The sequence below is a fragment of the Teleopsis dalmanni genome, chromosome 1, assembly GCF_002237135.1.
Source record: "Teleopsis dalmanni isolate 2A chromosome 1, ASM223713v2, whole genome shotgun sequence".
Lineage (NCBI taxonomy): Eukaryota > Metazoa > Arthropoda > Insecta > Diptera > Diopsidae > Teleopsis > Teleopsis dalmanni.
The window spans coordinates 206,092,031-206,109,395 of NC_051846.1; the positions used below are offsets into that span (position 1 = coordinate 206,092,031).

At 30.2% G+C, this 17,365-nt stretch overlaps 2 protein-coding genes across 17 annotated transcripts in view; both read left to right on the forward strand.

Annotated features, from left to right (window-relative positions):
* Positions 1–15,897, forward strand: part of LOC119671502 (inositol hexakisphosphate and diphosphoinositol-pentakisphosphate kinase) — a 28,845-nt gene extending 12,948 nt beyond the window's left edge. For 4 of the 16 annotated variants that reach the window (XM_038082166.1, XM_038082169.1, XM_038082165.1 and 1 more), the window contains 18 exons: positions 82–282; positions 1,897–2,128; positions 2,205–2,359; positions 2,427–2,514; positions 3,604–3,820; positions 3,887–4,168; positions 4,232–4,420; positions 4,496–4,599; positions 4,757–4,925; positions 4,987–5,184; positions 5,239–6,172; positions 7,263–7,346; positions 7,410–7,668; positions 9,132–10,661; positions 11,711–12,085; positions 14,405–14,525; positions 14,593–14,833; positions 14,896–15,897. In XM_038082166.1, coding sequence (XP_037938094.1) covers positions 82–282; positions 1,897–2,128; positions 2,205–2,359; positions 2,427–2,514; positions 3,604–3,820; positions 3,887–4,168; positions 4,232–4,420; positions 4,496–4,599; positions 4,757–4,925; positions 4,987–5,184; positions 5,239–6,172; positions 7,263–7,346; positions 7,410–7,668; positions 9,132–10,661; positions 11,711–12,085; positions 14,405–14,525; positions 14,593–14,833; positions 14,896–15,855 — 6,339 coding nt within the window. In that variant the 3' untranslated portion in view covers positions 15,856–15,897. The remainder of the gene's footprint in view (positions 1–81; positions 283–1,896; positions 2,129–2,204; positions 2,360–2,426; positions 2,515–3,603; positions 3,821–3,886; positions 4,169–4,231; positions 4,421–4,495; positions 4,600–4,756; positions 4,926–4,986; positions 5,185–5,238; positions 6,173–7,262; positions 7,347–7,409; positions 7,669–9,131; positions 10,662–11,710; positions 12,086–14,404; positions 14,526–14,592; positions 14,834–14,895) is intronic. The other 12 variants (XM_038082171.1, XM_038082170.1, XM_038082167.1 and 9 more) reach the window with 10 other exon arrangements.
* The window catches only part of LOC119671504 (mucin-5AC-like), a 531,335-nt gene that overhangs the window by 376,840 nt on the left and 137,130 nt on the right, over positions 1–17,365 (forward strand). The gene's annotated exons all lie outside the window — the stretch shown is intronic.

The following is a 17,365-nucleotide window of genomic DNA, read 5'->3' on the forward strand; positions in this document are numbered from 1 at the left end:
TTTCATTTTATATATTTCTGACATAGATAGTTTGAAATTTTGGTATACATACAAATAATCTAAATTTGACGTTTGTTTCAGGGTGACACTGATTTATGTGAAAGTACTGATGGCATGGATTCGGATTGTAGTACATCTTCCAATTCAGGAAAACAAGTTGTGGTCGGTATATGTGCCATGGCAAAAAAGACTCAATCAAAGCCCATGAAGGAGATTCTAACGCGTTTGCAGGAATTCGAATTTATCAAAATGCTTATTTTTGAAGAGGATGTTATATTGAAGGTAGGTCATTTTTATATTAATATATCTATTTCTAAATGTGTAAATACTGTATAAGGGGTTGTGTTTTAAAGTAATATAGGAGCGTTGGTAATATATTGAGGTAATTATGGACTTAATTTCATTTTAAGTTTTTTTTTAATATAATATTTTAAAGTAGATAGTTTTTAATTTGTTTAAAGAGAAATTTAATTTAATGTTTTATTAAAAATATAAAAGTGTTGTTATATATATAACTTAAATCGCCCAACTCATGCATGAGTTATATATGAAAGTGTACATATACACTACAGATAGTGTACCTATTATACTCATATTCATATATATAGATTTTACATAATATTAATATTGTCTGTTATATATTAATGATTATATTATTTTTAAAATATATATTTTATTTGAAAAATCTATAATAATAAATAACTTACTTTAAAATACTACCTTGCAATTAACATGAAATGTGTTTACACGTTTAAACTTTTGCCTAAACAGATTACAACTAATTCATAATTATTGAAGTATATAATTTTTATTACTTTAATTAATTAAAATAAAGTATAGTTAAAAATTCCCTACAAAATAAATTTTTTTTATCTTAAAAATAAACCAGAAATTAGTGCTTTCCGAAAAAGTATCTCGCAAACATATCAAAAAATATGTTTGAGGTTAAAAAACTAATAGAGTGTAGATCATATATTAAATTTAATAAATATAAAGTAATAAAATCTTTTTGCAACAAGCGAAAAATAACCACATTTTTCGAGAAATAGTTATAAACTTATGCACATATGGTTTATATAGGTACGTACAGCCATGTATGTATTTCCACTGGAACTCTATTCCTCAAATATCATCCATCTGTTTTCATATTCCACAAAATCTGTTAAGCCCTATTGAATTATGACTGCGTCCGATCGAAGCGATTCCATTTCTTTATTTGGACCGGTTTAAGTTCAACATTCTCTAATCACCTCTTCTTCTCTTCTTCTTTAATACCTCTTTATGCTGAACTTGTTAAACTTTAATATGCTTGTTTTTCAGGTTTCCAAACCTATAAAAAGCTTAGCCATAATCTTCGACTTATAGGAGCTAATAGTACCTTAATTTTTTTTGGATTGATATTCACATAATCCGATTTTTTGTTATACAAAATTTAATTTATAATGATAACTTTAAAAAAGACTTGGATCCGTTTAGTACTAAAATTAGTTTTAAAGCATCTAAATGTTTCTTTATAACAATATATCGCGTACATTGTTTGTAGACTATATAATAAATGGCTCTGTATATAGAATTGTTATTGAAAACCCCTTATCTATCTAATACAGGTATATGGCATACAAATGCAGGTGTTACTTGAAATAAATCTTGGTATCAACCTTGGACATAAAGGTGTGCTCTGTTCTCATTATGCTCTCTACTGAACAAATCATTTTTCCGATTATTTTTTTTTTAATATTTTTAAAAGTGACAAACTGTTAGAAAAGTAATAGCCCCAAAATCTAACCCTACCAGATATATGAATTTTAGTACAATCAATCAGTTAAACATTACATTAATTGCTTATATATTTTATTATAATATAATTAATATTATTATTATATTCATTTCTTACAGGAACCTGTTGAAAATTGGCCAATATGCGATTGTCTTGTTTCATTCCATTCGAAAGGATTTCCGTTGGAAAAAGCCATACAATATGCGCAACTAAGAAAACCTTTTGTACTTAACAATTTACATATGCAATATGATATACAAGATCGTCGCAGAGTTTACGCCATTTTGCAAAAGGAGGGCATTGAAATACCGCGGTATGCAGTACTTGATCGAGACTCACCAGATCCAAAACGTAGGTCTTAGAGATTGTTGAATGAAATGTTATATGTTATATGTAAATATTAATTTTGTTATTGAAATATATTTAGAACATGAGTTGATCGAATCTGAAGATCATGTGGAAGTCAATGGTATTATTTTCAACAAACCTTTTGTGGAAAAACCAGTTTCAGCTGAAGATCACAACATATACATCTACTATCCAACGTCTGCTGGTGGTGGCAGTCAACGTTTGTTCAGAAAGGTTGTGAATAGAAACTTAAAATGAAATGAAAATATATAACCTATTTATAATGTATAATAAATTGCAGATTGGTAGCAGAAGTAGTGTTTATTCACCTGAATCTCGTGTTCGTAAAACTGGTTCCTTTATATATGAAGATTTCATGCCTACTGATGGTAAGTAATTGTACTCTAAAATATAAATATTATATATATGATATATGTTAAGTAACCTCTTTGCTTTTAGAGAAAACTTATACGTTGCTTTTTATACAATATTATTCAAATATATATATATATATACAGAAATATATAATATTATTTAATTTTCTTTGCATTGTCTTAGTGAGTTCAAAAGTTTTTAGTCAGTTTTGAAGTTATCAAAATTTATCCATGGTACACAGGTGTTTATGGTACAAGTTCCTTGTTAAGCGTTAAGCGTTATGCGTTATGCGTTATGTTCGGCGTTGATTGTGAGCGTTATACGAGTTTTTTTTATATATAAAAATATTACATTGAATTTATTTAAATATCAGATTTTCATGTACGTTAATATTGTTTGTGTTAATTATTTTTATTGTTCTTTTTTATTTATTTTGTTGGTTCTATTAGTGCTTATCGTTGGTTTCTCAAAGCGTTTGTTGTTTACATAAAATCATTTAATTAAGATAACTATGTATCTATTGAAGTTGTCCATAATTAGCTTCTATGCTTTAATTTTTTAAGTATTTTTACATCTCATGAAGCTTTACAATGCTGTTTACTTTATAATTTTTATTTCTCTTATTTTTTTTATTATTTTCATTGTTTCTATTTGTCTATTTGTGTCTATATGTTTATTTTTATATTTTATTAACAATTTATTTTAATACATTTTAGACAATTACGCGCTACTCATAAATTATATTTAATAGAAAATTTAGCACTAAATCAATAATCATATTTTTGTTTTTATCATCACAGCTGCAAGTCCAAATCAAATCAAATCAAATCTAAAAACAAAAACATACAAAATCTCAAACAAAACGATTTAAACCAAAACAAAAACAAAAACAAAAACAAAAAAAAAACAAAATAAAACATAAGCATTGCTCTGTTCTGCATTGAGCATCCGCAAGTATACCTCAAATTTACGTTCCCTAGTGTTGTTATGCTAAGTTAAGAAAGATAATCTTTCTGTAGAGTTAATATCCACTTTCAACTAGAAAAATAACTGAAATATTTTTTTTTGAATTTCTAGAATCCAGCATTACTTTTAAAACTTAGTGTACTTTTCAGGTACGGACGTTAAGGTGTACACAGTAGGTCCAGATTACGCGCATGCAGAGGCTCGCAAAAGTCCAGCTCTTGACGGTAAAGTGGAACGCGATAGCGAAGGTAAAGAGATACGTTATCCTGTGATTCTAAACCACGCTGAGAAGCTTATTTCACGAAAGGTGTGCTTGGCCTTTAAACAAACCGTTTGCGGTTTTGATTTGTTAAGGTTAGTAGTCGCATACTCACTTTAAAATCTCTCAAGAATGTTACAGTTCTAAGTTGTGCCTTACAGAGCTAATGGTAAATCGTATGTTTGCGATGTAAATGGATTTAGTTTTGTAAAGAATTCTAACAAATATTATGACGATTGTGCCAAGATTTTGGGCAATATGATCTTACGTGAATTAACCCCCACACTACATATACCTTGGTCAGTACCATTTCAATTGGACGATCCACCCATTGTTCCTACTACTTTTGGCAAAATGATGGAATTGCGTTGTGTTGTGGCAGTGATTAGACACGGTGATCGCACACCTAAACAGAAAATGAAAGTAGAAGTGAGACATCCAAAGTAAGTTTCAGTATATTATTATTATATATACGAATAAATTGAGTTAATTATATCAATTTTTAGATTCTTTGAAATATTTGAAAAATATGATGGTTATAAGCACGGACATGTCAAGTTAAAACGACCTAAACAATTACAAGAAATATTAGATATAGCACGCTTTTTATTAGCTGAAATACAAACCAAAGCTGCCGATGTTGAAATAGAAGAAAAACAAAATAAGTTGGAGCAGTTGAAGAGTGTCTTGGAAATGTAAATAATGATTATTATAGTCTTAGTCAATAATCTTAATCTACTTCTTTACATTTTATGTTGACTAAATTTTAGGTATGGTCACTTTTCTGGCATTAATAGAAAAGTACAAATGAAGTACCAACCAAAAGGCCGTCCAAGAGGTTCTAGTTCCGATGATGGTAATACTGTAAAGCATTGTATGTATATTTTGAATAAATCCTAATAAATCTATTATTACTTGGCAACATACCTATGTTGCCTTGTTTCTCTTCTCTTCACAACTTCTTTCCAATGATTTCTATTTTTACATTCTTACCCTACTATTACTGTTATTTGTCGGTTTACATTTTAAAGTAGATGCACCGAAGGAGCCGTCGCTGGTATTAATTTTGAAATGGGGTGGAGAGTTAACACCAGCAGGTCGTATACAAGCTGAAGAGCTAGGTAGAATATTTCGTTGCATGTATCCTGGTGGTCAAGGTAGACAAGATTACTCAGGCACTCAAGGTTTAGGTTTACTAAGGTAAAATACTACATTATCAATATATTATATGTACTCCATAAATTGCTTGCTTCAATTATAGATTGCATTCTACATTTCGACATGATTTGAAAATTTATGCCTCCGATGAGGGTCGAGTACAAATGACCGCTGCAGCGTTTGCCAAGGGTTTACTTGCCTTGGAAGGTGAACTAACGCCTATTTTAGTGCAAATGGTAAAAAGTGCAAATACAAATGGTTTACTAGATAATGATTGCGATTCTAGTAAATACCAAAATATGTAAGTTTTGTTCCCTTCACTATTTATAAATATTTATTCTAAATTTATTTACAGGGCCAAAAATCGTTTACATGAATTAATGCAAAATGATCGTGATTTCACACGTGAAGATCGTGAAGCAATTAATCCAGGAAACAGTATATCAATTAATCAAGCTTTGGACTTTGTAAAAAATCCAGTCGCCTGTTGCAATTATGTGCACAAATTAATAAAAGACTTGCTCGCTATAATAAGTGTTAAAAAGGATGACACAAAAACGAAAGATGCTATACTTTACCATGGCGAAACTTGGGATTTAATGGGTCGCCGTTGGGAAAAAATTGAAAAAGATTTTAGCACCAAATCAAAATTATATGATATATCCAAAATTCCAGATATATACGATTGTATTAAATACGATTTACAACATAATCAACACACATTGCAATATGATCAAGCCGAAGAACTTTACATTTATGCAAAATATTTGGCAGACATTGTAATACCTCAGGAATATGGTCTGACCATTAATGAAAAACTAACTATAGGACAAGGCATATGTACACCTTTACTTAAGAAAATTAAAGCTGATTTGCAAAGAAATATTGAAGAAGTTGATGATGAGTCTGTAAATAGATTAAATCCACATTATAGTCATGGTGTTGCAAGTCCAGGTAGACACGTACGTACACGTTTATATTTCACTAGTGAAAGCCATGTACACTCATTACTAACTGTATTACGTTATGGTGGATTACTGAATGTATTGACTGATGAACAATGGCGACGTGCTATGGATTATATATCTATGGTTTCTGAACTTAATTATATGTCACAAATTGTCATAATGTTGTATGAAGATCCGACTAAAGATCCAACATCAGAAGAGCGTTTTCATGTTGAGTTGCATTTTAGTCCTGGTGTTAACTGTTGTGTTCAGAAAAACTTACCACCCGGTCCTGGTTTTCGACCACACTCTCGCAACGATTCCGCAAATCAAAGAATTTCGGTAAGTTTTAAATCATATTTAATATTTTTATTTTTGTTACGCGTAATTAAGAGTTCCTTCATGTCTAATATTTTATTATATCATGATATATGGTATTTTATAATATTTTTATATGTAAAAATGGATAGAGCTGGTTAATAAAGGGTAGCTGTTGTTGTTGTAGATGAGAAAATCTGTACGGCAACAAACATAAATAGAATACAAAATGAAGACAGGGATTGAAATGAAATATTAGGAGAGTAAGGATTATCAAGTGAAATGGTGGATGTTCGTGGAATCCTAATTAAAGTCGGTCGAAAAGCCTTGATTTTTATTTTGACTGGTCAGAGACGTAAATTAATATGGTTTCATCAAAGGGGAGAGGAGGAAAAGGGGCATCAAAGGGGGAAAAGGGTGTTGATATCGCATTCAAAGTTTATATGAAAGAATTTTTTATATATTGGGTAATATGAAAAGAAATATTTTAATGGCAGTTTATAAACCCCTAAAGCCTCTCTTATACATATATATCACTGTTTATATATTACAAGGAATTATTAATCACGTGACTATATTCTGATTTCAATTAGGTTAAAACAGCTCTCGTATTTATTGGTGCAGCGGTCTATTGAGAACTTTGTTAGAATATAACCGTGGTCTTACGGAAGACACTGCTTCGGTATAAAGGTCGGTTATCCCTTGATACGATATTTATGTTTTTAACCAGAGTTGTCAAATCAGATCCGATTGCGGGTCAATACAAATCACTATATAGATTGGGGGGCCGCAAAAACAAATACATACGTTCATAGTTGTTTTCGACAAAAATAAAAATAAAATTTAGTTTTATTAATTTATCAATTTTTTATTTAGTATATCAGAAAAATAAGATAATGTAGTTTAATCAGTACACCAAAAGAAAATTTGACTAATTGCAGTAGATTAAAAATATGTCGCGGCCGTGCTTTGAACAACCCTGTTTTTAACTATTATTTATTGTTGTGAAGTGTGAAATAGAGAATAAAAAATAATCAAATATTTTTGTAGTTTGTTTATATAAATAATGTATATATATGTACATATAAATAATAGTTCTCTGTTTTATATTTAGGGTTCTGAAGATACTCTTATCAATCCACCACGAATTGATGAGGAAAACGATACAGATGAAAGTCCAGTTAAGACTCATGTAGATGTAATTATGACATTTTTATCAATTAATGACAATAAATTGTTCTAAAAATCAATATTATTTCAGTTTTCTCCGGAAGAGAAGAGCGTTCTGTGTGCACTACCTAATACTGAACTGTCTTCCAAACGTCTTAAATCGGCGCCAATACCAATCGGTTCACACCATACAGTTTGTGGTCACGAGGCCAGTGATCTTGCCAAACGTTTGAATGAAGAACTCGCTTCTCAGCAACAAGCCAAACAGTCCGGTTCATTGGAAGCAGAACATACTAGTGACGCCGATATGCGTTCGCGTAGTTTCGATCAACGTCAACAAAAAACCAAAGGTAATTACGAATTGTTTCAATTTAATTTGCTGATATGTTTTGGCATTGTTATTTGGAACGCGTTGACACTAAAACTACAAAGTTCGTTAATTTTACGAATACGATTATGATTAAGGGGCTGATTGCAATTTCCTAATTTGCATGTATTTGTTATAAAATTGTCCTTCAGCTTTGGTTTTTTTGTACTATTTTCAGTTGATTGAGTACATGAAATGGGTGAAAGCTTTATAACATTTGGGATAAATGTACTGTTTTTTAAAAACTAATATTTTACAGTGCGATCTGTGTGCGATAGTGTCTTTTGTGTACTCGTGATATTGTATTTATTCTTTTTTTAAGCTTTTTTGCTGTAATATAATTTATACTATATTATTTCTTTATTTATAATTAATGAGAATCTAATTCTTAACATAACTCTATAATTTTTTACGTTTTAATTAACAAATTTGTATAAGCATCTGGCCGGGCACTCCCGTGTAGTTGGCTGAAACTCGGTGTCGTCCATTGCTGTTGGTATTTTTTTGTAATTCCTAGGCTAACTGCTAAGAATGCTTTAACGTGCTATGAACTTGTAGCTCGTTTCTTGATTTAATAAATCATTTTGTGAAATTTTACTTGAAATTTTACCAAATGATCGAAAGCATTGTTGGCAGATAGTTACTGGATACTTTTCTCTACGTCTCTTTTCAAAACTATATGTCAACCGATAAATAAACTATTAGTCCAGTACAAAAGTAGAATTGAAAATATATATATATAATTTATATATATAAACATTTTATCTGTTTGTTATAAGCAATTGAAAACAGAATTGAATATTAAATATGTTTTTTTATGCAATTCTAAGAAGTAAACATATACGGATATTCTATAATTTCTGTACCAGACGTAGTTTATTGTGATTGACTTTTAAATCCGATTCAAAATATTTCTACTATAATTTTAGAAATTTTGGTATTAAGTCCCACTGACTCATCAATAAAACTCAATATACCATATCATACTTTAACTGTTTCTTGACGAATTTATGAATTTATGTCTATAAATATATATTAAGTTTTCGATTGCATCTGCACTTCCCCAACTGATTGAATTTAATATCGAATATTTACTTACTTTATATCCAAATTGATTGTAACTGCATGTTTGTCGTGTTACACATTTTTAACTACTATTTTTAACTTATATAATTTAAAAATTTTCTGTTAAAATCTGCTTGCCATATATGCATAATTGTCGTTCTCAATGTGACGTCTAAATAAATAATAAACTTCTTATAAATTATTTATCATACTGTAATGAGTAATAATTTTTAATATATACAAATAATTCATCATTTTTTTCCACACGTAAATGAACTAATTCCCTTACCGAAACATGCGCTTTTAACGCCTTTAAAAATCTATGTTTGAAACTAACATTCGTTTTGATATATGTAAATGTGTAAATGTGTTTGTTAATAGTTCTAGAACAAAGCACAGTTTGTCCGCTTAAAGCAATAAACTATAAAGAATTCAAAGAAATACCCATAATGCGTGCTTCTAATCTTAATCATGCTTCGCAAATACGCGTCACAGACAATCTTACTTTGTACAAAATAGATTCGTCAACCAATGAGTTACCTTTATCTGATATTGATTTTTCGCAAAATCCATCCACACCTGATGTACCCTCAAATGCAGAGAGCAAGCGCCTTAAACTTTTAGCTATGCAACGCATGGAAAGCAGTGACGAGCCTGATTACGTTAAACGTATTCAGCATCTCCCGAAAATTTCACCACTTGCCACTAATGAGCGTCCATTATCTTGCAATTGTCTTGGTGGTGGTGTTTTCGAAGATCATTCACCACACTCTCATTCTAAGAGTTTAGCAGAAATTTATACAAGTAATAATAATGAATTAACATTTGGAATTGGAAATTTCACTATGACATCCTTTGAAGATTATTTGCAAATTTCTTGTTCAGCACCTGCTATTGTTCTAAATTCTGAATTTCGGTTACGTGAAAAACCTTCAAAGATTTCCTTACTCAAAATTGGGGAATCACATGCTAATTCTCCCACAGCTTCCACACTTAAATTATGTAAAGATCTCGAGGACTCACAACTACATAAGAATATTTTAAAAGATAATTTAAATACCAAATGTAACACTTTTTCGACCTTACATACAGTGCATTCGGCACCAATCATTGTAGATATGTCAAATCCATTTAAATTTCCACCAAATACTAATTTGTTTGTAAATCAATTTGCTCCGATTGCTGAAATTTCTACGCAAGCTACTAATGCTAATATATTTACAACTAATACCACCACCACAACCACAACCACAACCACAACCTCATCCACTAATGTTGACTTACCAACAACATCGTCAAACAAAAATCGTTTTTCTCCTTATTATCATAAACCTCATCATCATCATGACCATGCTCATCAATATCATCAACATAATCTCGATCACGACAATTCATCGCATAATAAATATCATGCTCATCACTCACCTAATGTTCCAAATGTTATTGTCACATTAACTTCATCAACTACCGATTTGTCTAATTTGCCTGATTCTAACCTGAAAAATTTTAAAATCTCCACCCACACCCATACCTATACCCATACCCATACCCACACCCACGTCCACAACCATACCAACAACCACAATTTTGTCCATACCACAAAAATTAACAAACCCAATTGTTCCTACACCCACATCAACACACCGCCCAATTCCATTTCTGCTACTACCACCGTAGATGGTAATGCTGCCTCATCGGTAACCTCTGCATCGTCGTGTGCGTCGGTATCGAGTCGACGTCAAAGACACAGTATTGCCGGCCAGATGTCATATATGAAGATGCTAGGATTTGGTGGTTTTAGTAAAAAGATGGCCACTAGCTCAAATAGTCTATTTAGTACGGCGGTTATAAGTGGAAGTTCATCAGCACCAAATTTACGTGATATGATACCAGGCACAGTTTCATCATCAGGTAAGTTACATATGTAAAACTTATATTAAAAATGTAAAGTTATTGCTTAAATTTGTTAGTAATGGTTTTGATTATTGAATTTGAATATCTGATATCTGATATATATTATATATTATTTGTTTAATAAGACGATATGTATTATGAATTTTGTATAAGCATCAGTATTACGTAGAAAGTATAAAATATGAAGAGTTATGTACTTTTCTGTACTTTTTGTAGGTGCCCACAACATAATTGGGAAATAGGCCTAAGTAGTTCTATAGAACCATTTTCATTAGTTGAACTTGATACCAGGCAAGGAAGGAATTGTCAGTGTTAAATTAATTTATTATTATTGATTACTTTAAGGAAATGAAACTGGATCTGATTTTATAGGGTTAGCGTATACTTGAACAGGGCAGTACAATAGATCTCTTGATTTTACTTAGTCTTTATATAACTTTCACATACTATACAATACAAGTCCAAAATTTCTGCTCAACTTTTGATACTCTTTTATTCAAATAAATATTACAGAGTTTACAGAAAAAATATTAATGAAAATAATGCAGAGATTAGATCGTAAAGTTATATGCTTTTATATAGATTATAATACATAGCCACTTATTTCACGTTCGTGCTTGGTTGTTGTATAGTTCACTATTTAATCTATACTTTTTAATGTCGAAAACAGATATAAAGTGTGAATCAATTCAAAATTTTATATTATACCTAGTACCTAGGTGTCTAGTATAATAGCATCAAAAATTACCACTAGGAATTCTTGTTCGATTAAGCTAATAGGATCACGTATGACTAAAACGTTATTTTCAATATTTAGTTACGGCACCTCTAAGTCGACTTAAACCCTTTAATAAAGATTGAAGAAAACAAAAGATTTCCTTCTTCCTTACTTCCTTCACGGGGAAGGAATCTTATTGAATTTTGTATATAATATATTTTAGCTATTGTTAGTTTTTAACATATGTATTTTTAAGTTTTTCATATAAACAATTATATATATATATATATAGTATATGCTATACATTTTACTATTTGCATCTTCCCAGTTTTAGAAGGTTTTGGTGGTGTTCCACCCATACGCCCACTTGAGACACTACACAATGCTTTATCACTTAAACAGCTTGATAGTTATCTACAAAAGATGACAGCTAGTGCGCTCAAGACTCCAGCTTCTTCACCACCAAAAAATCCATCCACACCAGTTCCAACAGCAAGTAATTCGTTAACGGATGGAACAGAACTTAAAGAAACAACGCCAACAAATCAAAGCTGTCCATGCTGTACTCTACCAAGTAATCAAGTTCTTGGTAAATGCAATTTTTGCGGTTATCTCATGCCGGAAAATGTGAATAGACCAAAAACATCAATATCTGCAGCAGGTGCTACCGTTCCACCAGCTGTTGGCTCCAACACACAGAATAGTAAGTCGGAAGCTGAACAATTACCTCTAGAAAAATAAATCAAATTAAAAATTAGAAAACTATTCTGTCGTAATTTTTTTGCATAAAATTTCAATTAAAATAATTTAATTTATTAAAAAAATTCTTTCTTTAAATATACAATGAATGCTTGTATGTGTTCCGATGCAATTTTAGTAAATTTATTTTTTAATTATTTATTTATAAATAAAAAATTTTAGAGAATTTGTTTTTAAAATGTTTACTCAATCAAAAAAAGACGCTGATTTATTTTTTTTTAATAAATTTATTGTAAACATCAAAATTATTTAAATTTATATATAAAATTCATTAATGTATTTGCAAAATGTTTAAATTGTTAATTGGATGAATAAATTGTATTAAAATATTAATATATCAAATATATTTGTTTTGTTTTTTTTTTTGTTGTAAATTATTAGTTATTTCTTATACCAATAATTAAAATATATAGACTATTATTATTTATTGTAATTATTACAAAATTTAATTGTTATTAATTTTTAGAACTTTGATATTTTTTCATCAAATTTATCTTTCATGTGCCTGATTTATTGTCTATGTAGTTGTGTATTTATATATTATTTTCTTTGTACACATATTTTCTATATATGTATATTTTATGTATTCCTTTGAAAAACATAGTTAATATATGTATATTTTCTTTAGTTTCAATATGTAGAGTTTTGACTTCGGCATATAATTCACTGCGGCCCTATACTCCTCCTAGGAGTTAAAGGATTAAATATATATAATTCACTGTCGATTTTCCATTTAGAGACGCCTGGCTTTAGTGAGATCACTCATTAGAAGAGGAAAAGAAGGCTTAACTATATATAATATAAAGCAACGGTTCTAACTGAAAATGTATAATTAGATTTATTGAAGGTTTAGTGATTACTGAAGTGTATTTCAAACAAAAGTTATGGCCACTAAATAATTTAAACTTTTTCCTGAAGTGGACAATAGGAATATGAGGAGGAATATATATATGCCTATTGAGAATTAAGGTGCTTTAAAGTGTTTGTGTTTAGTACAACTAACATGTATGATAGCTTATGACATACTTAAACGACTCAGTTTAATATATCTATTCTTTAGTTGTGTCTGGTCACAGGAGTACCAATTTATCTGTACTTAGGTATTGTTAACCAAACTGTTTAATTCTTTTAAAAAATATCTAGGATGATTTCGACATCTTTTAAACGATTTAATAATTTAATAAACTGCATAGTTACAGTTCAGATGAGTTAGTCGTATAGTGTGTTTTAGGTACTTATTTAGAGCATCTAAAATTCTTGGGCATATCTCAAGCATTATGCAAACAGTTATTGAAATCTTATTGTATTAAGCAATTTAATATAAAATTGGAAGCTTCAACGATATGCAGATATTTGTACACAGATTATCCTTTCTAAAATATAACAAAAACTGTAGCATTGTTATTAAGATGCGTTAGGAAAGTATTAGCCTATAGTGGGTTTGCTGACAGGTCACTCTTGATTCTTGCGAGTTTGTATAGTTGTTGAAATGATTTCTTCATATAATCTCTAATAATATACTCGCACGGCGGTGACTCAACACTTTAGCAGACCCCTTCCTTGAGTATTTTGTACAATTACAAGACCTAACACTCAATAGCATTTCATGCTCCGCAAGAGGTTATAGTTGGTTTAAAACCCTTGAGTTTTCCTACATATACGGTAACACAATGGGCCTATAGGCCTACGTGGATCCACTAGGAACCTGCTGGTATAACCTATCTAACCTATCTTCTGTTTTAATATTTTTATTTAAAATCATATTGTCGATCTTTGTGGGAACGTCACTTAAGATTTCTTAAGAATGTGTTTTACGATGTAGTTGGAGTCTTTAAATAGATATCTCCAATTGCAATTCAGTAATCAATTGTATGTTGAATGCATGTTTATATTTATTTATTAATCTAAAAAATGAAACTTATTTCTTATTCTTAAATATTTTAATTTTACTTTATCTTTAATTCACTTCTTTAATCTTTTGCTCTTTTTTTTGCACATCACTGTTCACTGTTATTATAAAAATATTTTGAAATATTCTATAATATATAAATTCTACTGTTTTAAACTGCAAAAAATGCAATTTAATAAAATAAAAGTAAAAATATTGAATGCAACGCCAATTTAATTTTGCTAAGATCATAAACCGAATGCACATAAAAACCAAAAATAATTTTTGAAACCAAACAATTTTTATTGTTTTTATAAAAAACGAAAATTAATTAAAATGTTTAATTGTAAACATCAAATTCGAATAATATTAAAGTTTGGAGCAAACAGTCAAGCTTAGCAAGTAGCACTGAACCATCTTCACCGGCAGTATCCGATAGTTACTCGCATGGAACCCCAAGCGGAGAAATGTCTATCAGTTTGACTAGCACCGAAGGGTGAGTAGCCCATTTTTTATGTCAATTAACACTTTTTATCTCTTTTCAACACCTGCTGTTTTTGTAGCTTTAATATATTACCCGCGGCTGAAGAGTTGGCGAAATTCTTTCCACAGTTAGACGACGACTTAAATTCGGTTACCGTCTATACACCTATGAATGCAGATACATTGGATGTTGATGCTGATTCAGTGTTCCTATCAAGTAGCAGCGGCAGAGGTGATAAAAGTGCTTGCCTTACGCCAGTTAGCTTCGGCATGGATATCAGTATGATAGCAAACAAAGGTTCCATGACACTGTCAGTTGATGTAGGTACAATTTGATTTGATATAAAAATAATTTATACAATTTCCGTCTTTATTACAAACAGGGTTTCGACGATGAAGATGAGACCACATTATCAGCTGCCACTACGCCTTCATTACCCACGGATGACATTAAATTGGAAACTTGTTACTGCTGTCCCACACATGCTGAGCAAGGACAGCCCCCAGATTGTGAATTTGATAATGATATATTTAAATTACCAGAACCATTAAAAATTCCAGAAACAAAAATCATTAGTTCCTCCCCAGATAAATATGATCCACCACCGACACTGACTTTGCATGATGACACTGAAAACAGTCTAAGTCATAATGCACATAAAATTTCCATACGCAAAGCAAGTGATCCCGTTTCACCGAGAATACAAAAGCAAATAAGTCTCTTTGAGAGCGGTGACTTTGAGCGTCAGAAAGAAATCTCCACATTACATGCTTCTATAAATATACCAGCTTCAACACAACAACTCAAACAAGATGAACGTTTGCGTAAATTTGAGAATCTAACGCAATCCACTTCAAATTCCAATTTTCCTTTTGAGAGTAACACCTTAAAGAGAGTCACTCATAATGCTGCCGACTTTGTCGATGTTACACATACACAATCGTGCATAAATTTAAAGAGTTCTTTGGGTGCCTCACCGTCTTCGTCTGTGTCAGGTTCGCCGCAACATAAAAGCAAATATAAAACAGTAGCTCAATCCTGTTGCATAGTGACTACAGATGCAGCATCCGAACACTCACATCCAGGTGCGATTGTTGTTAAGGAAAAATTTATAGAACCTCCAAAGCGCATAGCGCGTGGTTTTCATGAAAAAACACAATCGATGGATGCAGATTTTTTATTTAATGAATTTCTTCTGGTGCCGGCACGTTCTGCAGTTCCACTTCCACATTCGTCCAGTAGCGGTACGAGTAGTGCTAGCACATCACCATCATCGCGACCAAATTCCAGATTTATAGCTACTAAAGTAGTTGACGATATGGCCGTATTGGGCAGTAAATAAATAGATAAATTGTCTTTAAGATGACACAAAATATGAAATATCAAAGAGTTTCTCTATTCATAGAATAAAATTTATTTTTCTTTGAAAACTTGCTGATTTTTTTAATTAAGTAAAGACTTCGTTATTATACATTTTTATTTTACAACTCACACTTTAATGTGGAAGTTTAAATTACTATTAGGTAAATTTTTTATTTTTTTTTAATTCTCTTCTATTAAAAAAACTACCTAAAAGGACTAAAAAACAACGACTGGAAAAAAATTAAAGTATATATTACTTTAGGTTAGATTATGACTCCAATTGCAAAGGATCCAATTTACCGTATAGGTGCATCGTACAAAAGTTAAAACCATCTTGGATGTCAAATACCGCTCAATATGCTCTTTAAGGATAGATATTACATTCGATCTCCACGAAAATCCTCCAGAATATGTGTTTCCAGTATATATCATTCTTGTTAAAGAATAACCGTTATTAACCAGAGCCGCCTAGAGGGAAGAAAGAAATGAATAGGAAGCCCTATTAAACTAAATATACTCTGTTATGAAGTGAGTGAAAGAATTGCTCACACATATGCTTTAATCTGGAGCTACATAACCCTGGGAACTGGCATACACTAGCGAGCAGTATAGGCAGTACCTAACATATTATGTTATAAAAGTGGAGGTAGTCCAGGTAGATAATTCCTCAGTCAGGTTTTAATCCTCAGGCGGCTTTAATAATGCCAATTAGAGTCGCAATATAATATATATGTTAATATAAGTATGTAGTGCTTAAAATGCTAGGTTTTAGGCTAATGAATAACTGAATGAAGAAGGTACATTGGTTATATGATAGTACTTTACTTAACCGAGTTTATATTTTTTTAAAAATTTTTAAATTCCTCAAAGTGTAAAAAACTTACATAGTAAAATTTTTTGAAATTTTAATTTTCAAAGAGAATAACTTTCTTTTGATACATACATATCTCTATATTAGCGCTATTCTAGGTTTGTTAGTACACTAAAATGAATTATACTTTTTAATTTTTTATTAGGTATAAGCTAATTGGAGTGTATTTTTCAATCTTAAATTGTAAAAAACTTACATGGTAAAAATATTTAAAATTATTATTATTGTTTTTTTTAATAAAAAAGACAATAAGTCAAAATTCAAAATTCAAAAAATCTCAATTAACTGAACTTTTGTATGATTTCAATGTTTCATTTTCAAATTATTCCAAGATGTTTAATAACAGATAACAGTTTGAAAATATCTTACAGTTTGAAAAGCTTTGTGGCAACGTTCACAATGTTTTTTGTTTATTTGTTCTTTTTGATTGTATTTTTAAAAGCACAAATCTTTAAAATATTTAAATAAATTTATATAATAAATTATATAATAAATATAATATAATAAATTATATAATAAATATAATATAATAAATATATAATAAAATATAATAAATTCAAATATATATTATACAATACAATTTAAAAAATACAATTTAAATATGACTTAAAGTTTTTTT